We start from the raw sequence: 23722 nt of genomic DNA, 5'->3' as shown, positions 1-23722 counted from the left end.
ACCCGCTGCGGCCCTATGTGTAATAGTTTGGAGACCACTGAATTATGGCATAAACAATGAAGTCATTTTATAGACAGAGATATATAGAGATATATTATAATCAATTGGATACATAAAACTTGCTTTGAAAAATAAATTCTTTCATTTGTTTATTCAGGTTGATCATAGAGCTAGTACAGAAAATGAATCAAACTCCAGTTCAGCCTTGCAGTACTTTGAGCGCCTCAAGTCAGACAGTCACAGTCTAGACACATTTTCTTCATTTTTTCTCAAAGTGCACGAAATTGATGCATTTTACAATAAAATGTGTAAAAAAAAAATTTTTTTTTTTAATCCCCGGGGGGGCATGCCCCCGAACCCCCTAGGGGGTCGGTGTTTCCCTTCGTATAGCAATTCTTGTGGGCTGGGCTGAGTCAAAGTCCAGGGCTGCTTTTTAGTCCCAGTCCGCCCCTGACAGTACGTACATACTCAGATTTAGATACAATACATTGCTTGTCTGGAAAAATAGTACAAGATTTTTGTTGTTTTGTTTTTTTTTGTTTTTTGTTTTACCTCTGGCCTGCTGGTTTGCAAATTTTTCAGCATGCATCTGATTCTGGTGTTTGTGAATGCTGTGTTTGTCTATAGCAGGGGTGGGCAATTAATTCCACAAAGGGCCGCAGTGGGTGCGGGTTTTTGTTCATACCCATCATGAGGACAGCCTTTCACCAATCTGGTTTCTTACAAGTGCAATCAGTTGATTGCAGTTAGGTGCTCCTTGTTTCCACTGAAACCTCATTGGTTATGCTGTGTGTGCTGAATCAGTTGGAACAAAGACCAGGACCCACTGCGGCCCTCGAGGACTGGTTTGCCCACCCCTGGTCTATAGTCATAATGCATTAAAGGGTAGCTTGGAAAATGGTGTTATGATGTGTCACAAAGGAATTCTATTGCAAGATTGATCGTTTTGAGGGCAAAACTAGAATAAGTAGAATAAAACTCAAATAAGTGTTGCCCGTGTGTATTTTGCTCGAGGAAATTTATTTATTTTTTGTTATGTTTTATAAATCTCCTGTGACCTCGCAGCTTTAGTGATTTGGCTGCCATTCAAATGATCGCAGGAAGAGAAAGGAAGGAGGCTGACAGTCAAGAAGAAGAACAAACAACAACATCAAATACATTATATTACGCCTATGCTAACAAGAACATAGTGGTGCAATTGTTAACTAATTATATTTACCCGTGGACAACATGTGGGGGGCCTGAAAACCAAGGAGAAAGAGGAGGGAGGCCAAGTCAAAAGGAGAAGTGCTCAGGCAGGTTGGAGCGTACACAATTCAGCAATATGAGGTGGGATGCACAGTATTATGTAAATCACCTGTAAATGTAGAAATGTTGACATCCTATTCTATATTACCTGATCGCCAATCCTGGCACCGAAAAGCTCTCTACCTGAGTGTGTCCAATTGCACCCAGTCATGCGTAAACCCGTTCAGACGTGTGATAGTCCTGCAGAAATGCTTCCCAGGGGCTACCCCAGAGCCCCAGCACCGCCCCCACCAATCAGGCGGGGAAGCGAGTGCATCAACCTATCCTCCCTCAGTTTCGGCAAAGGGTCCACCATTATACCTGCCTCGATCCCCCCACCCCCACAACCAACAGCCCAGAAAAAGAGGTCCGCCCCAGGAACCCTGCCATATAGAAACGTGTGAGACCCACCTACTGCACTATTACTGTGGCTGCCAGGTCCCAGGTGTTTTCAACATCAATCTCTTTTTATAACTACCACACAGCATACTCTGAGCTGGGCTGGCAGTGAAGCAGTTATGCTAATGACTAACAATAACTTTTGAATATATGTCCAATGTAGTGACCGCTGTCCCTGAAAGAGTCAATTTATTCTTTTGAAAACAGTAAGTTTGAAGTCAACAAAAATTCAACCATACACATTAATACCTGTGAACTGTGGAAATACACAAAACTTTATTATATCTAGTCTGGCATTTGTGAGGCTAATTTACAGCACGCAAATTAAATATGCCAGACTAGTTTATCCATCAAAAAGTTGATTAATTTATGAGAACAAGAAAATTCAAGGCAAAAACACATCATGCTGAATTGAATAAATGAGATTATTGCAAACCAGTAAAGCTTCGTCAAGTAATTGTGACCAGTTCCATCAGTAAAGATTTATGCCTTCATCTCTATTAAATCACCAGGCTTTAGCGTTAAACAAAATATTTTAATACTGTAAATGGATTTGTAACATTCACATTTAGCAAAAAAAAAAATCATTGATCGTTTAAAAGAAAAACTATTCTTCACAGTACAATGACATTTGCTTCACATAGGTAATATCAGATACTTTTAATAAATTGCATTTTGAAGCATGCACCATCCTACCAGACAGATTATTTTAACACCATAATCTAAAACCTATGTTATCCTTAGCATATAGAACACTTATCTTCTCAAAACACATGATTAAAACAGATTAGGGAAATAAAATACAACAGCTCAAAGAAGCAGTATTTATTTGAACTGATTGATTGTGCAGAAGATGGGACAATAGTTGAATGAAAATTGCAGGTTTGAAAAGAAACCCAGCATGTTTTCCAAAAACTATATTTAAAAAAAAACATCCAGAATCAAAAGTTCATGAGAACATCTCTTTCTTGCATGCTTGTGTAGAATGGCTTTCCAAACACAAATGAGTGAAGTCCTGCTCTCAACTTTTCAGCAAAGGCCATGACAATGTTCAGGTCTCCTTCTACCGTCAGATCAAGGTCAGTCTTTAAATTCCGTAGGGACCTGAAAGGCTTCTTCCCCTTTTGACTGTAAAATGAAAACAGTCAATGATTAGCAACTTGTCAAACACAGGCATTAAAAATATAGCCGGGCTGCAGGTAACAGTACATTAGGTACTATACCACAGAGATTTACTGTATGCCTGCTTATGCAGTTAACATAAACCATCTTGTCACATGTGAAATGGCACAGACTCTTAGATCTCAGACTTTTGAATAACAACGAACAAACCACATTTATGCTCACTCTGCAAGGTGTTTAAAGCAAACGCACTGAGAGCACAAATCTCAAGGCACACCTGAGGTTGGGGTCCAAACAGGATAAACATTTATTGTACAGACTAAAAATAAACTTTCGTTTTTACTCATTGGCTGCCATTGCCAATGATAGTTGTCAATTATATCATTGACAATGACAGACATCCAATCATGTGGCTGTTTTAATCCTTCTGCTGTGAATTTAAATAAGTTTATCACTAGTTTATAAGTTTATCACCATTTGAAAATGGGCAGCTGGCACCGAATGAGCATTCTGCCAACGCTCCTGTTTCAAATGAATTAGAAATCTACTAGGGATACTAATTCTCGTGCTTAGTAAAGGAAAATACCGCTGAAAAACATACATGAAGATATGGACATTAAATAAACATTATAAAATTATCTAAAGGTCTCACAATCTAAGAGAGAAAAAAGGTGGGAATTTTGAATCCCTTAGATCGTACCGTTCGTAATTTGACCAAAATTCGAGGGGAATTCCTAAACAACTCTTACGTTTCATCTTCAATGTACTTCAGCAGTGTGAGGGCCTTCCTGTGAAGCAGCAACAAGAACTGGGCCAAATAGGCACTCCGCAGGGAAAGGCCAGGTTTTAGCATGAACACCTAGGTATGACAAGGAACATGAAAATAGGCCTTGAGAGGAACATAGAGCAATCTCCAATACTGCAGACAATCATAAAAATTCAGTTCATGGAGAAGATGGGCTGTTAAGACTTTGGAATGAGAGCTCCTGTTTTGAAAGACTAAAATCCAAACAGAAGCGAAGACTGCTAGAGTTCACCAAGTACTTGAAGTTAACCGCTTTCCTATTGCCCGGAGCAAATTTTAAAAAATGTCATGGTGCAAGTTATTAAAACGAACATTTTTGATGAGGCAAGTTTACGGAAGAAAAAACAAACAAACAAAAAAAAAACCTGATTTGTGTTACGAATTACGAAATGTTAACTTTTTTTGTTTTGCGAAAAATATCATGGGTCTACGATGCTAAAACAACCACAACACACTCGGCAAAAACACGTAGCCGATCAGCCATCAACAGACATTGAATCTATTTACTATGTCATTATGTGTGATTCCTTTTCTCTTTAAATCTGCCAATAATGACTACATTTTTCTATTTCTGAATCACCTTCTTCATAGTAAATTTAATAACGTCTCACTAAGATCATTTTTCTTAAATCTAACCGAATAATTTTCTCCATCTTATTTTGAATGTTAAAGACTAGTTCAAAGATTAACACGTCAGTTTACTCTACTTACTTGGAGTAAATATTATTATTTGTTCTTATTAGCCCGATACATCTAAAAGTTGGTCATTTTTCACCTGAATTCAGAAGAATTTACTTTCAAATAATATTATGAACAATATCTATTCTTGAATGAAGAACATTTCTAACAATCTAATTTTCTTTTTATCAAACATACTAGCTCTTTGCTTAAAATAAATCTGTTGTTTATTTTCAAATAGCTATTTATCAACAGTTGATCTTTTCCTTTTTCAAAACATTAACCATTTTCTTTCTCTTTTAAGAGCTTTCTATAAGTTTCAATTTAGCTCAATAGTCTATTCTTATCTCTAATGAGATTCCATTTCAAAATTCATATCCTAAATAGTATAAGGGAAAGGCTGGAATATTCCCAGCTGCAATCACAACCTTCCCTTATAATTACTTTGGGCGCAAACCCAGCGGATGCCGTCGAGGACCCCATGTTGCAAATAGGGGCCACCGAAGGGCCGCACTCCTCATGTTAAAGAACTCCTTTTTTCCGATCTTGCCCATTAAAGGGTCAGCTATTTACGCAATAAACGGTCAGCTATTTACAAACAATTCCCTCGCTTATCGACGCTCCTCTCCCACGCCCAAAACTTTCTCAGTCCTACTTTCTCAGCTCCTTTTTCCCACTTCAGACGTCCACCAAACAACCAAACACATTCGCAACCCATTTACCTAGGCTTATGGTTACCTCTGCCCTCAATACAACTTACTCAAACTTTCAGCAGCACAATTCACCAACTATCACTATGGTTGGCATAGTAAAGGTTAATTCTTTGGGTGATTCTTTCACTTCCTCTTTTACCTCTTTTATTGTCCCTACTGGACCTGTCTCATCGTCTTCCTTCCTATGGAATAAGACTTCTGGTTCTTTTCCACTCTTTATCTTTTGTTTAATCTTTCCCGTGTCTCTCCGACGACATTGAGCCATTACCATCCAAAATTTGGTATCCTCATATCAGTCTTAAAAAACACACACTCACACAAACCTTATCCACACACCAGTACTGTTTCTATACTATGTGATTATTCTTGTTATCCGTTCGTTTAACTGCCGTGCAGACTTTGCAGACACTTTTGAGTTATTTTTGACAATAAAAATTTTCAGACCGAGGGTCCCTTCAAAATTAAAAATGTCGTTTTTCGCCTTAAATTCACGCAAGATCCTCCTTAATATTACCTAAACTTCATTTAAAATTATTTTCTAGCACTTTTTTGATGGTATTTTAATTCCCGCCCCCACCAAAAAAAAGGTATTGACAAGGATAACGGTAATGGATAAATTTCAGTAAAGGGACTTGAAACATTACTATTCATTTCTTCATTGCTGTCCTTTCTGTTAGAAACTTCAGTTGTCTATTCCCAAGTCACGCAAGTTGTAATAGCAAGGTTACCATGAGTGTATGACTACCCAGGCAAAAAAGCTTATGAACCTACCTCATCTATAAATGATTTCACCAACGTATCTGTATGCATTACATCTTGAAATATATTCCTATAAAAAAAAAAAAGGAGGTCCACTGTATTGTTATTTTGAACTTATGAACAAATGTTTCAAAACATTACAATAAAGTCAATATAATGATGCAAATAAATGACTAGCTTACAAGTCAGGTGTGAAAGTGTCATCAGTGGGGATGATAGTGTCAGGAGGTATGTCTTCTTCGCTGTCAGTCTTCCAAAGTGTATTCAGCTCAGACCGCATATAGGCACGTTGGTTGTAAGTATGCTCATGACACGGCGGCATCTGCTTGACTGTGTTGATGTCTACGTCGATGTGTGTGGTTGGGTAAGGTGAGTAAAGTACCTGGCGGAACGGGAGTACAAAGCTACCAGTAGAGTCCTGAAACATGAATAAAAGGTAACAATGAATGGCAATACACACACTTATTTGCCAAGATGATTTTACTTAAACTCCTATGGCAAAGCAGACGAAAAGGTATAGAAACAGTTGAATTACATTGCAGTTTAGAAGAAGGATACCCATACTGTATATCAAAGTATTGATGGGGTCTCACATAAACCAAATAATAATATACAAAAGACTTCAATCAGAAAAAATATGAGTAAAATAAGTTTGGAAAATAGGGTTTATCATCTGTAAATCAGTTCAGTAAATCAATCCTATTTTGCTTGCACCCCATTGTGGGTCGCGTGGAAAGTTATGTCAAAACAAGAAACTGCATGAAAGCTAGTTTGCATCACAATGGCTCCTCATAACAAAAGGAAAAACTGTTGTATTGTCTGCTTTGTTTGACAATTCTGTTGTGTTAAAGAAATTGGGATTATGAGTATACTGTATTTGCTTCAATGAGAATATTTTAAAGGAATTTTGACATAGGCTTAATCTTCTAGTTAGTAGGGGTTTAATTAGTCGGTGGACATGATTTCAACAAATTCCGTGCAGTTTGTCAGAACTTTGTTAGTTTCAGGGCTCTGGTCTCCTGCACCTTTTTTAACACACCGCCACATCAGACTCCACATACAGTGGGGCAAAAAAGTATTTAATCAACCACTAATTGTGCAAGTTCTCACACTTGAAAATATTAGAGAGGCCTGTTATTGTCAACATGGGTAAACCTCAACCATGAGAGACAGAATGTGGAAAAAAAAAACAGAAAATCACATTGTTTGATTTTTAAAGAATGTATTTGCAAATCATGGTGGAAAATAGGTATTTGGTCACCTACAAACAAGCAAGATTTCTGGCTGTCAAAGAGGTCTAACTTCTTCTAATGAGGTCTAACGAGGCTCCACTCGTTACCTATATTAATGGCACCTGTTTTAACTCATTATCGGTATAAAAGACACCTGTCCAAAATCTCAGTCAGTCACAATCCAAACTCTACTATGGCCAAGACCAAAAAGCTGTCAAAGGACACCAGAGATAAAATTGTAGACCTGTACCAGGCTGGGAAGACTGAATCTGCAATAGGTAAAACGCTTGGTGTAAAGAAATCAACTGTGGGAGCAATTAGTAGAAAATGGAAGACATACAAGACTAGGGATGGGAATTGATATGATTTTCACGATTCCGATTCCATTATCGATATTGCTTTACGATTTGATTCTTTATCGATTCTCTCATTGATTCTATTTTGGGGAAAAAGAAGAACAAACGTTTTGATTGGCATCGAGTTTGTTTAATCAGAAGTCACAACCTTACAAATTCACAACAAGGTCAAAAGAGGCACAAAGCCTCAATGTTAGCTGTGGCAATAAGTGGCAAATGCACAAGAATGTGTAACATTTTACTGAAACATTTTTCTAATAGAAATAAAAAAATATTGGTATATATTGGCATTTAAGTCGTTGTTCTGCCTTAGGCAATATGTGTTAACTTGCAGGGGTCCCCAAACTTTTTCCTGTGAGGGCCGCATAACTTTTCCCTTCTCTGATGAGGGGCCGGGGTCAGTTTGTAACAGAAAAAGTGTGACGATTGCAGGAGTGCCTAAATGTAAAAAAATATTGTTTTTCAGAAAGCCACAATCAAATAACCCTTTCTGGGTTCTTCACAGAACAAAAGTAAATAAAATAAAAATATAATAATAAAAAATAATAATAACACCATTAATTAAATAGATAATAACCAAATAACCCTCTCTGAGTTCCTCACAGAAAAAGGCCAGGAAATAAATAACACTATTGAGTAAAAAAAAAAAAAAAAAAAATGAAAATTGAAAATGCTCTCTGGTATGGTTCAGAGGGCTGGACCAAATGTGGGGGGGGCCGTATCCGGCCTGCGGGCCGGAGTTTGGGGACCCATGTATTAAAGTCTATTATTTGCCATTATATTGAAATGCTTGCAAGTATTTAGTCAACCACAATTAGTGGTTGACTAAATACTTATTTGCCCCACTGTAGGAGCTCCAGCAAAGGTCAGTGGGACTGGCAGCTGGGTAAAAATTCCATGGTCCCACTGCCCCAAGCCGAGCTCTCCTATTTTAATGCATACATTGCACTACCCTCCCCACACAATCCCATCACGGTGCTGGGTAATGGCTGCCAGTCAGGTACCTGGCAGCCACAGTAATAGGGTGGTAGGTGGGTCCCGCACTTTTTCTCTATGGCGTGGCTCCTGGGGCGTGGCCTCCCCTCTACCTGGGCTGCCAGCCGCAGGAGTGGGGGGAGGTCGAGGATCCGATCCCGCGTCGCCTCACGGCTCCTCAGCTTTCTCCTGCTTCCACCTTCCCATCTCTTCTCTGCCAGAGTATCCGCCCTGCACTCCGACACGCGTCATTGGCTGGACACCGGTGTGTTGGCTGGGTGTTGCCTGCTCCGGTGGGGAGCCCTACCCTGGGATTGGTGGGCTGTTGGGGGTCCCGTGGTGTGCCGTGCTGGTTGGGGGACTGCGGCTTGTGGCCAGGTGGGTGGACGGGGGGTGGGCGAGGGGGTTGGTGGTGCGTCCCCTCTTCCCATCCCTGAAGGCCGGTTGATGGGGGCGCGGGTGGCCCGGGGAACCACCCTGGATCCCTGAGGGATGACAATGGCCCCTTTGCTGGGCTGCGGGAGGAGGGATGGGCTGTGCGACCTCATAGCGTTCCAGGCGAATAAAATCAGCAAAGATGGCTGATCTCGACAAGTTGTTTTTTATTTTGGCCATCAAGTCATTTTGACCTCCAGTAAACATGCCTTCTCATAAGCGATCAAACAGTGGAGGAAAAAAGACGGCTGAGGTAAAAAAGCACAGTGACATCAGATTGAAACAACTCGTGATGTCTGGGTACTTTTTTTTCGACTTTGAACAAGGTCCTCCCAGTTTCAGTGTCGTTCCAATTATATATAACCAGGTCAGAGGATGGAAACTCCGACTTCCCACCTTCCTCGAATGCAGCATCAGTCTGCTGAGTTTACTGAAGAACGGCAGCATGGTGAAGTGTACATTGAGAGGGGGTGGAAACAGATAAAGGGGCAAAATAATGTTTCCACAAATTCCCTAAGAAGAACGAAGAACAATATAAACTGTGGTTACTAGCTGCTGGCTACAAATTAAAAAATCAGCAGAATCGGAATTTCTTGAAATCAACTCCACCAGCTAATTTAACTCCTGCTACACTGTCAAGAACAATAATAAAGAATCAACCAGTTGTCAATTCACTGAACCATAACAGGCAACCAATGTGTTACATCTAAATCATGTAGATGTTTTGGAAGTATCTTACCTTTAGTAGACCCTGAACAAAGAGGCCTGTGTCATATTTGTAAGATGAGTCTGCCTTGCAAAGGCGAGAACATTTCTTCTCAGCAGCAGTAAGAAAGAGGCAGAGTGTTCGCACAATCTGTCAAAATACAGTTTGGAAAATAATGACTTGAAAAGGTCCAACTAGAAACCATTCAAGCAAAAATGTTGCTAATGAATAAAAAATATTCCAGATTCTGAATTTCTTGATAGGTGAACTAAATGGGTGTTTAGATTTTATAGTACGTAACTATGTCGGAAACCATCAACACTACTGTAGTGGTGTGAGTGGAGCCACTCATCTGATAAATTTACCTTGTTTACTTTCTCTGGATTGCTTCCAACAACGATTGAACAACCACAAGTCTGTAGGTGAGAGCTGATGGCCCTGAATCACAGAGAAAAGATGTGCGAATGACTTACAATCAGTGCTATTAGATTTATGATAGTGAGGGGCACGTGTGACATTTTTTTTTTTTTTGTGCACATCTACAGTAGATTGCAGTTGCGTGATAACCAGAAAATATGAACATGCCAATGTAGCACTTGGCTTTACTGTTGCTACACTGAGAGACGAGGAAAGAACAGTTTTTTTTTACTGTACAGTATGTAAAAGTCTTTGAAGCAGACATCATGAAGCCATCTAAATTAAGGTGTTACTTACAGACATTGTAACATTACACGTTAATTATCTGGGTCTTTGCAAAAAAAATTCTATTGATGCCAATTTACATAATGTACATGGATTCAATTGACACATATGGAAGTCAATGCCATTGACAGCCATGGACGTCTACATTTCCCATTCATTTTCAATGGCATTTACTTTTTTTAAAGTGATCCTCTAACTTAAATACATGTAGGCTCTAATAAACCACAATTGTTCCCTTGTACTAAAATATGTTGTTAGAAACACATAAAATGTTAAATCAATGGCAATATTTAGTCCACATTTTGACCGTTAGTTGGCACCGTGGTTTGCGGGCTCGCAGTGATGACGTAATTGGGATCTTTCCAAATGTGTAGCGTCACTAGCGTGTTCAACAATTGCTTAATGTTGTCTAAACTCGCGAAGTAAAATGCCACGATGTGCTGCTTTTGGATGCAATTTCCAGTCAAATGGAAACAAGGGGAGTGAAGTGAGTGGTCAAGGTGGAATTATTATTTTTAGTGAATAAATGTGCATAAGTGGAAGCTTCTCCCCCTTTTTGGTCCCTGTATACACATAAGATAAGATAAGAAGACCTTTATTGATCCCACCATGGGGAAATTCTCGGTGTTACAGCAGCAAAGATATAGGTATAGATATAGGTATAGATATATAGATACATCCTAACCACCATGCGTTACAACTGGCGGCCGAACATTTTTCCTGGATCCTCAGTCAAGTAAGGGATCCCCGTCTATTTTATGGATCCGACGGTCCCACCGCGTCTGCAATATTGGCTTCGGATCTGTCCATTTTTTGATTCGTCGGTCCCACAGTGGCTTTTCGGATCAGTCTATTTTGTGGAATCGACGGCCTGATGGCGGCTGCGATATTGCCATGGGATCGGTCTAATTCCTGAATCTTCGAGTGAGTAAAAAACGCGGATTTGGATTACTATTGCTATCTTTTATGTTGACCATTCTTCGTGGGAGTTTTCCCCAAATCATACTAAATAATTAAAGCACTATGTCACGCTACAGTGACGACAGTGACTCTGACGTGGACCTCACAACAATGTTGGAGTTCGTCAGGGAACGCGTGTTTGCGTACTGCTGAGCTCCCGAGTGGAGAGTGGTCATGGTGGAAATATTTTTTTGTGAATAAATCTGTATAGTGGAAGCTTCTCCCCTTTTTGGTACTTTTATACACGTATCCTAGCTACCACACGTTACAATGTACAAGACATGGATTACACAAGGTGTGCTCTTTGGCCTGTACTGTATGTAAAGCACATGACAGCTCTGGATGCTAACAATCTGCATAATTATATTGGGATAAGTTTGAAAACGCAATATGCTTACCTTGAATATCTGCTAATAAAACCGGAGTTCCAACTCATACTAATATGTATCTTATAAGAATTACTTGTCTTAAAAATAGAGGATCCCTTTAATGCCACTGACGGCCATGTTTGTTGATTCTATTGTACTTGGATTCCATTGACGCAAATGTAAGTCAATGCCATTGACAGCCATCGACTTCCAAATTTCCCATTCATTTTCAATGGCAAAAAAACAAATGTCTCCAAATCAACACAAAATGACCAGATATCAAATAGGACGTATCCCCCAAATGACCTGATATGACCAAGATCACACCCACCAAATGTCCCCAAATGACTTGAAATGACCAGGACACGCTCCCAAATGACCTGATATGACCAGGACACGCTCCCCAAATGTCCCCAAATGACCTGATATGACCAGGATGCGTCCCCTAATTGTTCCCAAATGACCTGATATGACCAGGACATGCCCCCAAATGTCCCAAAATGACCTGATACGACCAGGACACGTCCCCCCAAGTGTCCCCAAATGATCTGATATGACCTGGACATGTCCCCAAATCAACTGGAAGTGACCTGATATTGTCCCCGAAATGTCCCCAAACCAACCTGGGCGGGGCTAAGATCTGTACACAGCAAAGACACAGACTAATTTCTCCAGAAATTGCAGTTTCTAGTTAAACTTAAGTTGTTTTTTTTTTTTTTTTCAGCCAAAGTGTGCCAAATACTGCCACCAAACTTATACATTTGATACCATTTGTAGTTCCTGTTCCTCCGGGGGCATTGCAGAAAATAATTGAGAAGCAATTGTTTAACTTGTGTCAGCTTTTGAGTCCTCTTCCCTTCACTAAAATGAAAAATAAAACATGGCTTATATGCGGTTGCTGGCTTAGTGGAGCGCTATATATTTATTTTCTGTAACGAAGTCATAAAAAGTAATTACCAGTTTTACAACTGTTGCTAAAAGCATGCGCAATCCGTTAGGGTGACTGAATGGATAATATCACACAAACTATTTAAATTTGTGCACAACACGCCCACAAACAGTACGTGCTGTCTGATAGAGTGTACAAAATTTAGTACCGGGCATTTGGGATCTTAGAAGACCAGGCCCAAAGAGTTAATACAAACTGCTTTCATCCGAGCGAGGCAAGAACTGCAATCTATCACCCTCTTTGTAGTTTATGGCTTTTAACATGATGATCTGACTGGCCCCAAATGATCTACACTGACTAAACATTAAATCATCTCAGCTGTTTGTATTATTTAACTCTCGTTAGCAATGAATGTCATTTAACGTGCAAATGAATTAGTTTAGATTATAGAACATTTTGCATCATAGCAAAATGATGTGATAAACGTCTAAAGCTCTGAGCAATAGCAATTAAGGTCTGGTCTTTGACTGGGGGAAACTTCTGCAACATTTTGCCCCTTAACTCAGTGGAGGACTGATGGAGGTTAATATGGCACTACTCATTATCTATCACCGTTTGTCAGGACTACGGTGCTTACTTGTGAAGGAAATCTTCATGGCAGCTGTCCCCAATGTCATCATCATTTAGTACGGTGTCTTTTATCTAGTCAGATGAAGGAAAACAGGAGACGAGGTTTCGTTGGCAAAGATGCTTATTCAATGACAATGTGTGGAAAATCGAAGCGCCTGAACACTCCACTTATGTGTGTACAGAAACTGTGTCATCAATGACATGCATCAGAAATTAGGGAAGAAAAAGTTTGTGTGTGTTATCACTAGTGTTGGGCATCGTTTGAATTAGAACGGTTCCGATTCCACATTTCCATTCCGGTTCCAAACGATTCTCTATTCCTATTCTTTTAATAGGCAGGGTAAAAAAAATGCACTGTTTATATTAATTTCTTAATTACTCGATTATTTTTTATGTTACATGAACTTTCAATTAACTATGAATTTCTCACAGGGCTATTTTTAAGTTGTATATAAATATCAGTCTTTGAAGTTGAATATAATGAAGTTTCTTTCCACAGGAGTGCACTTTCACAAAGATGTTTATTTTTCAAAAGCTCACGGAGAAAACATTTACACATATTCTTTTGCCTATGTTTAGAGCGTCTTATCCTGCAGGGATTTTTACATGTTATTGAGCTCCCACTAATGGCCTAACATGGTGCAGAATATGAAACAAAAAAACAACAACTTGTAAAATCCAGTCCAGATTAGCAGTGGGTACAGTATAAAACCAGAAACAGTTTTTGTTGACGAAAATTATCATATCTGCCTTTTCAGGCAGTAAGCATAAGCGTTCTGGACAGATAATGTCTCCTGCAGTGGAGAACACACGTTCACTGGGTGTAGATGAAGACTGAACGCATAGGTATGAGAAAGCGAGAAAAAGTCACAAATATTACGTTGGGGTAAGATAGCTAGATAGATGTACCTTAGCTGGGAGCTACGACGAAGCATTAGTATAAATTCTTATATCGATTATAATTTGATGCAGATAAGGCAAAATAATAAGGATTTCCTTATTTGTAAAACCAATTCTAAAACAAAAGATGCTTTAAATACCGTGGATTTTAACGGAGGCGGCAACGCGCTACGTAAAATACGTAGCTGCTTAAATGTAGCTATATTAGCCCGACGTAATAATACAACTTATTCTCGGACCATCCATCTATCCATCTTCTACCGCTTAATCCGGGGTCGGGTCGTGGGGGTAGCAGAGGACAGACGTAATTTATTGTTTTACTTACCTGGTTCAGACTGTTTGTCAAATGATGGTGTGTCAAATACTGGGCACTCAGCTATGCACAACTCGGCACTTGTATTCCATTAAGCCGGAGGTGTTTAATCATATTGGTCGTGCAGCCACCTTTGCATGATATAGCTGTGTTGCAAATGTTGCACTAAGCTGACTGGTCATTTTTCTTTGTGTAGTAGAGCCAAACTTTTGAGCGCGCCACATCGTGTCCATGGTCGAAATTAAGTTGCAATGCACAAACACAAGCTTCATGTGGCTTCTTCTTCGTGGTGTTAGGCAGCTATTTTTTTCCGATCGGCGATTCCGGCATCAGGGCACTGAAACATGGAATCGAAATTTAAAAATTCGAACGTTTCCGGGAGCATCGGAGTGTTAGTCCTGGATCCCATCGATGCTCGATGCCCAAACCTAGTGACTTGAATTCTGAATATTAGTCTCACATACCATGTTGATCAGTGTTGATGCAGGCTGGGCAATTAATCAATTCTATGAATTATAGTTTTTATTATTATTATTATTGCAGATGATTTAACAAAATTATTCATTTAACTTTATCTTCCCTCTTGTTGCAACATGTTTCGCTTTCATGAGATGTGCACCAAAGATGAGGCCGGCCCTGTTTGTGTTAGCCCACCCATGTCAGTTGTGAATCAAACAGCTCTTCGGGCAGTCTCTTTAAAATGAACTACAGCAGCAGGCTTTCAATGGGCTCTTTGCAAAGAATGCATTGACATCACGACAATTAATAATTTGTGATGAGATGTTATTGTGTTATTAGCGTTTTGGTTTTTCAAATGAAGACTCGCAGTTACTCACAATTGAAGACTGCAGTTACTCACATCTATGTCTTCAGGCACACTGTGTGTCTTCATAGAGGCGAGCAGCTCCATAATAGGAACAATTTCCAAGCTTAGCACTGCAATGATGTTGTAACCCTAAAATTAGGCAAAGAAAAAAAAAAATTCATAAATTGCAACCTGTCAAAAAAAAACAGTTTATATAGGGTTATATACAGTATATATATGTATATATATATATATATATTAGGCCTGAACGATATTGGGAAAAACTATTGCTGCGATTTCTTTTGGGTTTGCGATATATTGCGATATTATATTGCGATATTAAAAAAAAATGTATATTTTTTTTCAAGATATTTTCACAAGATGACTTAAATAGCTGTTTGGAAAGACTTTAGATCACCACAGTGTACAGTCATCCCTTGTTTTTCGCGGTTAATGGGGACCAGAACCCGCCGCGATTAGTGAAAAACCGCGAAGTAGCCCACCCCCCCCATTTTAATTTTTTTTTTTTTTGTGTGTGTTTTTTGTGCCCAATGTATTTATTCAGATTTAGCATTGGAAAGAGATACATACAGGTTGACCCAAAAAAAAGTTTACACTCAGTTGACTGCTTGTTTAAAAGCCATTGAAACATATCTAAATAGGTTGTCATGCTTAAGTGATTCATTAAGGTCACTCAATGCAGCGGGTAATCTCTCGTCTCTACAATTCCTGTGCTTCTGCTGAAAATGAAGAAAACGTTTAGCTGTACCTGAATTGCTGCGTGCCGGTCTGACACCTACTGAGATTGCAGCAAATCTGAGAATATCCAGATGTGCAGTCTACAAAGTTAAAAAGAAGCTGAAAGATATTGGAACAGCCTCACGAAAACCTAGGCCTGGAAGTGTCGATCTGTGCGGACCAAAAAGTTGATTGACAAGGTGATATGTGGCCACCCCAGAGTCCAGATCTCAATCCCCTGGATTATAGCATATGGGCAACTGTGGAGTACAGTGCCTGTAAGAAGCCACAAACTTCTGTGGCAGCCTTGGAGAGGTCCACTGTTAGATCTTGGGAAAAGATGACAGCATCCTACATAAAGAAGCGTTCCGCAGGCGCCTGGAGGCTGTTGTGACACTTAAGGGAGGACACATTGAAAAATAGAGTGTACTGTACATGTTCTTTACAATAATGTATAATTTGTGATTCAATTCTAATTCTAAGCTGAATAAACATGGCATTTAAGTTGTATTATGGCAGTGTAAACTTTTTTTTTGGGTCACCGTGTATAAGACATGTTTTTTTCTGTTGAAGTGACATGTAAATATTTCAAACTCCTCATGATCACTTCTGGCATTTAAATGTCTCCAACGTCCCCACAGTACACACATTCATTCCAGCGTGGCTTCCTTGCAACTGTTTAACAAGTTAAACGATGATTGACAGATGCCCGTGTGAAGTCTGCTTCTTTGGCCAGATCAAAGCCATTGTTGTGCCACAGTGACTGAGAGGATCAAAAGGGTGGGGGAGGGAGGGTAGGAGGCTGTGCGCAGACCAGAAAGTGAGGCATATGTGGATCAAAAAAAAGAAAAACTATCACACGTGCTTGCGATGGGACTATTGCGCACACGCACATCGCGATGGCGATGTTTAACCGATATATCGTTCAGGCTTAATATATACAGTATATTAGTGATGCACGATAATACATTTTTCAACCGATACCGATAACCGATAATTTCCTCCTCATTCCAACCGATAACCGATAATGTCAAGCCGATAATTCTATTAAAAGATTTATGTAAAATTTTAAAGTACACACAAAAGAAAATATTACTGTGCAAAAATATAATTTATTGCTCTTTTTTTCAACATAAAATATGAACAACTCATCAATTCAAACATCTAAATAATGACAGATTGTCCGACATTGTGTAATGGTAAACTTTTGGCAACAATTACTTAAAGAGTAAATACCTAAGTTGCACAAAAATGCCTTTAAAAGTAAGCCATTCCTAACATATATAATATTAATACATTGCAAAACACACCTCCTTAAAACTAGTCAGTTTTAAGTGTAAATCTATTGGCAATAAGTGAAATTATCTGCCATCGCTTCAAGTGTATTTCTCTGATTTCTTGGAAGAAAAATAGCTAGCTGAAAATCTTAACAGCCTTGTTTTAAGCAATACATTATTATACTTAATCCTAAAAAAACAACAACTTGGAAGCAAAGATTTTGAATAATATTTGTGGCTACAGAATATAGATTTAAGAATTTGATTATCTACTGTGACTGTAATTGATCAGAGAAATAAGTTAAATAATTTGAAAAGTGATTGCTAATGTTATATGCTTTGTTGCACACTGTGAAAATGATTAACTCAAAAGAGCGAGATGTCATGTACCCATTCTGCAGCGCTTTGTTTACATTTGCGGCTTTCACGACATTTGCTTTACAGCAGCTAAACTGATACACGGCAGTACTATTTGGACGGAGTTGGAGCTCGCATCTGCGTGCATGTTGTTTTGTGCCTGAGTTTTGTTAAGCCGAAAATAAAGGCAGCGTTACAAAGTCATCTGACCGCTCGTCATTTTACATTCTGAATGTATTATTGACTGGCTGACTTCGTTTTCTCCATGTTTAAATTATCATCTAACCACTGTGCCGTCATGATAAGCTTGCTTACTGGACATCACTTTTTCATGAAGAATGGTGGTCGTATAAACTGCATTTTTTTTTTTTATCCAGGGCTTTGGTTCTCGGGTCATTTAGGTAAAAAAAAAAAAAAAAAAAAGTGTCTCGTCTCGGCAGCAGCTACGTTTGTACCGGATAATCCGCCCGCCCCAGCCGGTTCGCCGCGGCGTATTCGGGTCCTGGCTCTGCTCGCACGCCGTGGGGGAACGCTTGAGAAACTGGGGTGTCCGCCGGAGGTCCCGAAGCCGGGGAACCGCGCTTGGCCCGCCCCGGCTACGGCGAGGCGGCGGCGGCCTGAGCGAGAGCCAGAGCGGTGGGCTCCGTCGGAAGACGGCTACTTGCCGACTATCGGTCTCCAGTCGTGCCGGTGTTTAGCCTTAGATGCGAATTTACCACCCGCCTTGGCCTGCATTCCCAAACAGCCCGACTCTGTATCGTCACAAGCCCTGTAGTTTAACTTTGTGTTTACAATAGCTTTAGCATTCCCGCTAGCAGCATCCTCGTATTCATTCCAAAAATCTTTGTGGAGCAGTTTTAAATGGCTGCTGGGTTAGTGGTTTTGAATGAGGACGCTTTCTTTCTGCCTGGTGGAACTTCTACGGTACATGTTCTGCAGATGGCGAGAGCGTCGTTTTTTTTTTTTTTAGTAACAGCCGCCATAATATTCAACTACTTCTTGTCGTGTAACTCCGCCTCCTCAACCCCTCCTCCCTCAGGGGCTTCAGAGAGGGGAGGGGTTGAGAAGGCGGCGTGCTGAATTCTTCGGTTGCGCACATTTGGAGGCTAAATCAAGTATATAATTATCGGATTGCATTATCGGTTGAATTTTTTTATTATCTGGATTATCTGTGTGACGTCATAATTGCCATTATCGGCCGATAATTATCGGTGACCGATATTATCGTGTATCTTTACAGTATATATATACATACAGTACATATATATATATATATATATATACATACATATATAAAGCACTTTTTTGGGACAATATTATTATACGATAAACATAATTTGAGAGATATATTAAATTTAACAACTTGAAACCACGTTTAATTAAGTCTGGAATAGACTGAATTTAAGCTTCTTTTTTTTCCTTCATATATATATATTTTTTTTAATTCTGCTGGTGAAATGAATTAAGATTTTTGGGAGGATGTTTGAATGGACATAAAATCTCAGAAATATTTCAGTAAAAATGCAAACAACGCCAATGGTAAAGTACTTTAAATCAAAAAATATTTTCAAGTACTGTAAGTGGATAATGCATGTCCCTTTATGATACAATTCCATTCTTTGTATTAATACACGTATATTACATTAATAGACAAATGCAAAAGATAGCACTGAAGATATATTAGTTGGTGCTGATTGAAATTAGGATTGCTCAGTAAAGGTTGAGGTCAATAGCATTCAGTTAGAATGCGTGATTGGTTTAGTTGGTTTTGAAGACCAAAACTGACTTGGTAGCCAATAAACTGTTCGGACTGGCTGTTATTGGCAGTGTTTATGGCAGTGTCCTGCCGTGGCAAGATTCATACCACTTGTCTACAAGCAAAAAAGCTTTCCCGGATAAAAGCGGTGAGACTTTACTAAATTTGAGACACTAAATACACAATGCATGTCACGTACAATCAGATATAGGATATGTTTATGCAATTAGATGCGCGAAAAAGACACTCCAAGCAAGCGATTAAAATAAATTTGTGTATGAGACAGGCAGAGCCCGGCGGTCGCGCTTCTGTGCGCAAGTTATTTTTTTAGAGCAAGAGGTTAAAGAAAGATAGTTCATTGCTCCTTGTCTTTCAGTTGTCCAGCAGTAAGTTCAAGTCGTGTTAATTGGAAAAAGTCCCTAGTGTTTTGCTAAGTCCCGTGTCCGTCTATCAGAGGTGAGTACATGAACCCACTTGTACTGTTTAGCCTTTATTGTTGTTGTTTTTGAGATGTTACTAGTTAGCGCTGAGCGCTATGCTAATTAGCGACTTCGCTAACATGTATTTCCATGTCACGTTGTGCGTGGTTTGGTGCTGTACATAAATTACTCCAGATGCAGAACGCTTAAAACCAGGATTAAGTACAGCGGTTTCACTACAAACATGTGAAATAGTACAGATATCTGTGAAAATAAAGTATATTGGTTAAAAGAGGTCTTATTTCTAAAGACACTTTGTTTCCAGAAAATGTGGAATTCATTCCAACAGTGTAAATTTTATCGTATTGCTGAGAGAAATAAGTATTGCCTTCAAAACAGCTAATGCTTTTGCACCTTCTTGTTAAAAAGAGCATATCAAGGTCAGCTGTGTGTTGTATGGGCATGTTGAGGAATAAGTACTGTCTTTAAAATTGTTAATGTTTTTAAACTTTCTTGTAAAAGAAAAAAAGCAGTTTAAGGGCAGCTTCTTGTTGTATGGGCATGTTTCCATCGTTCCTGTTGAATCATTAGGACATCTTAAATAAATAATGGACATAAATTTGTTTGGCTACTTTGTTAATAAGCAATGTACGATGCGTTGATAATCGTGATAACCGTTATCACCGTCAATACCGTGATCATCGTTCAATAATCGAATCGTAGCACCCTGAATCGTAATCGAATCAAATCGTGGGGTGCCGAAGATGGCACATCCCTAACTGATACATCCAACTTATGTCAAATACCAACTTGTAAAACTGATATAATTACATCAATGGATCTTTGCAATCCAACTTTAATATTCAATATTTTAAATACATTAGCCAACCAGCACTAAAATCTTTTATTATCCAATCCATGTCACCACAGCAAGTATGACATTTTTTTTTTTAATCTCTGAAGATATTTTCCATCATTTTGTAGAGCAGTGTACAGTGTTGTACATGTAAAAAAGTAATCCTCTAGTTTAATGATTTTGCAAGTGCAAACATTTTTTTTGTGTGGGTGCACCAATTTTTCGTGAGCACTATTTTTACACGCGAACATTTTTTTTTGCGCAAGCACGAACTTTCTGAGATCATGATTTTGATCTCATAGAGAAAAATTTGCTCATTTTGTTGCCTTCTCTAATGAATTCAAAAGTTTTAATATTATCTGACCAGAGCTATGATAATGATTTTAACTGCCTCTCATAAGGAATAGCCAAGAGATTTTTGATGTGTCAAAGGTACCTTTTGCATCCAAATGCGTCCCTTTCTGATAGCATGCTTTAGTCTCTCAACGCAGACGGTGTGCAAAGGCAGGTAGAAGGCTAGCTCCGTTTGTGGAAGAATAATGGACAAGGCACACGTGTTCTTGTCCCCCTTGAGCTCACCATCAAAGATGAGTGACACAATGATGACGCCCTTCTCTGCCAGGACAAAAAACTTAACGTCTACTGCGCCACACTCTGCACTGCGCAAAATCTCTCCATTTAACGTGTGATTGGCCAAGAAGGTCACATCTCCATCGCTGAGCAGCATCAGATGATCACCTTTTGGGGCCCAAATGTGATGGACGCGTGGACCGAGGATATTGTCCCAATAAGCAAATGTGGCAGCCAGCAGCGGGCATTCTCCATCTATTGCTACTTCAGATTTAGCCACTGCTGGTGATTGGGGTGGACATGCAGAAGACATTTAACCCCAAATGTTACAGTCTTTGGTAAAGATGAATAGGAGTCAATCTGAAATGTTAAAACATCCAGTTAAACAATATAATTGTGCTGCAAATTTTAAACAATTAAAAAGTAACAACTAAATTTGTGCAAAACTTACTGTATTTCTAGATATTCTACAGCTTTTATCAACTCAGTGATTGCCATTGATGATGATAGACGTCAAATTCTGTCATTGAGTGATTGTTTTAGTGCCATTGAAGGTGATAAAGGTCCAATTCATTTGTCCAGTTTATGAAAGAGCTTAATTCCGTTTTAACAGTAGGAAGACTGTTGATGTGTTTTCAAAATTTCAGCAATGTAAGTGGTAGTGTGCAAAGGTTACGGTGTGATGAATAAATGTTTTCTAATTTTTAGTATTTAAAGTGGAAATATGCCGAAGTTACAGTGCTGGCCAAAAGTATTGGCACCTCTGCAATTCTGTCAGATAATGCCAAATTTCTCCCAGAAAATGATTGTAATTACAAATGCTTTGGTAGTAGTATATTCATTTATTTTGCTTGCAATGAAAAAACACAAAAGAGAATGAAAAAAAAAATGAAATCATTATCATTTTACACAAAACTCCAAAAAGGGGCCGGACAAAAGTATTGGCACCCTCAGCCTAATACTTGGTAGCACTACCTTTGGACAAAATAACTGCTCCAGGTCTCTGAGATTTGAAGGGTGCTTTCTCCAAACTGCCATTTTCAGATCTCTCCACAGGTGTTCTATGGGACTCAGGTCTGGACTCATTGCTGGCCACTTTAGAAGTCTCCAGTGCTTTCTCCCAAACCAATTTCTAATGCTTTTTGAAGTGTGTTTTGCGTTGTTGTCCTGCTGCAAGACCTATGACCTCTGAGGGAGACCCATCTTTCTCACCCATTCTGCTGCAAAATTTGTTGGTAGTCTTCAGACTTCATAATGCCATGCACACGGTCAAGCAGTCCAGTGCTAGAGGTAGCAAAGCAACCCCAAAACATCAGGGAACCGCCACCATGTTTGACTGTGGGGACCGTGTTCTTTTCTTTGAAGGCCTCGTTTTTTTCCCCCTGTAAACTCTATGTTGATGCCTTTTCCCAAAAAGCTCTACTTTTGTCTCATCTGACCAGAAAACATTCTTCAAAAATGTTTTTGGCTTTCTAAGGTAAGTTTTGGCAAACTCCAGCCTGGCTTTTTTATGTCTCTGGGTCAGAAGTGTGGTCTTCCTGGGTATCCTACCATAGAGTGCCTTTTCATTCAGACACCGACGGAAAGTACGGGTTGACACTGTTGTACCCTCAGACTGCAGGATCGGTTGAACTTTGTTAGTCAAGGTTCTTTATCCACCATCCGCACAATCTTTCCTTAAAATCTCTCGTCAATTTTTCTTTTGCATCCACATTTAGGGAGGTTAGCCACAGTGGCATGGGCTTTAGACTTATTGATGACACTGCGCACTGTAGACACAGGAACATTTAGGTCTTTGGAGATAGACTTGTCGCCTCGAGATTGTCCATGCTTCCTCACAATTTTGCTTCTCAAGTCCTCAGACAGTACTTTGGTCTTCTTTCTTTTCTCCTTGCTCAATGTGGTACAAACAAGGACACAGGACAGAGGTTGGGTCAACATTAATCCATTTTAACTGGCTGCACGTGTAATTTAGTTATTGCCAGCACCTGTTATGTGCCACAGGTAAGTAACAGGTGTTGTTAATTACACAAATTAGAGAAGCATCACATGATTTTTCAAAGGGTGCCAATAGTTTTGTCCGGCCCATTGTTGGAGTTTTGTGTATAATGATAATGATCTTTTTCCATTCTCTTTTGTGATTTTTCATTGCAAGCAAAATAAATGAAGATATTACTACCAAAGCATTTGTAGTTGCAATCATTTTCCGGGAAAAATTGAGCATTATCCGACAGAATCGCAAGGGTGCCAAAACATTTGGCCAGCACGGTATGTGTGGTAATCGTAAAAACAGCTCTTTTTTATAGCAAATCCGGTTCGTCTAATACTGTCAGTGGTAGCCAATGCGTTAAAAAGGGTTTACATTCTCAATTCTTCGTGGATCAGCTTACAAATGTTGTACCCGAGTAATTATACATAGCACTAAGTACAGATTGGTTTCCGACTGTGACTTACCCTTTTCGCCGTTTTTATCACGCCTCCGGTTTTAGTGTAGTTGTGTAATATTAATATTTAATTGTTGGGATTTTATATTATTGTCTTTTAGTGGAAAGCTTTACACTAGGCTCTTGACAAGCTTATACAGCTGCAGTCCCGTTTGTTGTAGTCAAGATACTTCCTGGTACGTGCATTTGATGTCATTTTACCTAGCGCCCCCTAGTGAATTTTTGGTGAATATTAACTCGTTAGCTGTTATTGACAGCTATAGACGTCCAG

General features: G+C 39.3%; 1 protein-coding gene across 2 annotated transcripts; it reads right to left on the bottom strand.

Moving 5' to 3' along the window:
* Positions 1-1981: 1981 nt before the first annotated feature.
* c9orf72 (C9orf72-SMCR8 complex subunit) lies at positions 1982-23644 on the bottom strand. 2 transcript variants are annotated; one of them, XM_057860390.1, is made up of 10 exons: positions 23462-23643; positions 20874-21367; positions 15089-15184; positions 13024-13088; positions 9833-9905; positions 9501-9617; positions 5946-6181; positions 5776-5833; positions 3558-3667; positions 1982-2814 (listed from the first exon to the last, which is right to left on the bottom strand). In XM_057860390.1, the coding sequence occupies exons 2-10, from the start codon at positions 21318-21320 to the stop codon at positions 2628-2630; spliced, it is 1389 nt and encodes a 462-aa protein (XP_057716373.1). In that variant the 5' UTR covers positions 21321-21367; positions 23462-23643; the 3' UTR covers positions 1982-2627. The 2 variants fall into 2 exon arrangements, with proteins under 2 accessions (XP_057716373.1, XP_057716374.1); XM_057860391.1 differs by lacking the exons at positions 9501-9617; positions 9833-9905; positions 13024-13088 and having other exon boundaries at positions 23462-23644.
* Positions 23645-23722: the final 78 nt, after the last annotated feature.

Source organism: Corythoichthys intestinalis, chromosome 15, assembly GCF_030265065.1.
Source record: "Corythoichthys intestinalis isolate RoL2023-P3 chromosome 15, ASM3026506v1, whole genome shotgun sequence".
Lineage (NCBI taxonomy): Eukaryota > Metazoa > Chordata > Actinopteri > Syngnathiformes > Syngnathidae > Corythoichthys > Corythoichthys intestinalis.
Note: the sequence above shows the minus strand (reverse complement) of the source record. Positions and strands in the feature narration are given on the sequence as shown.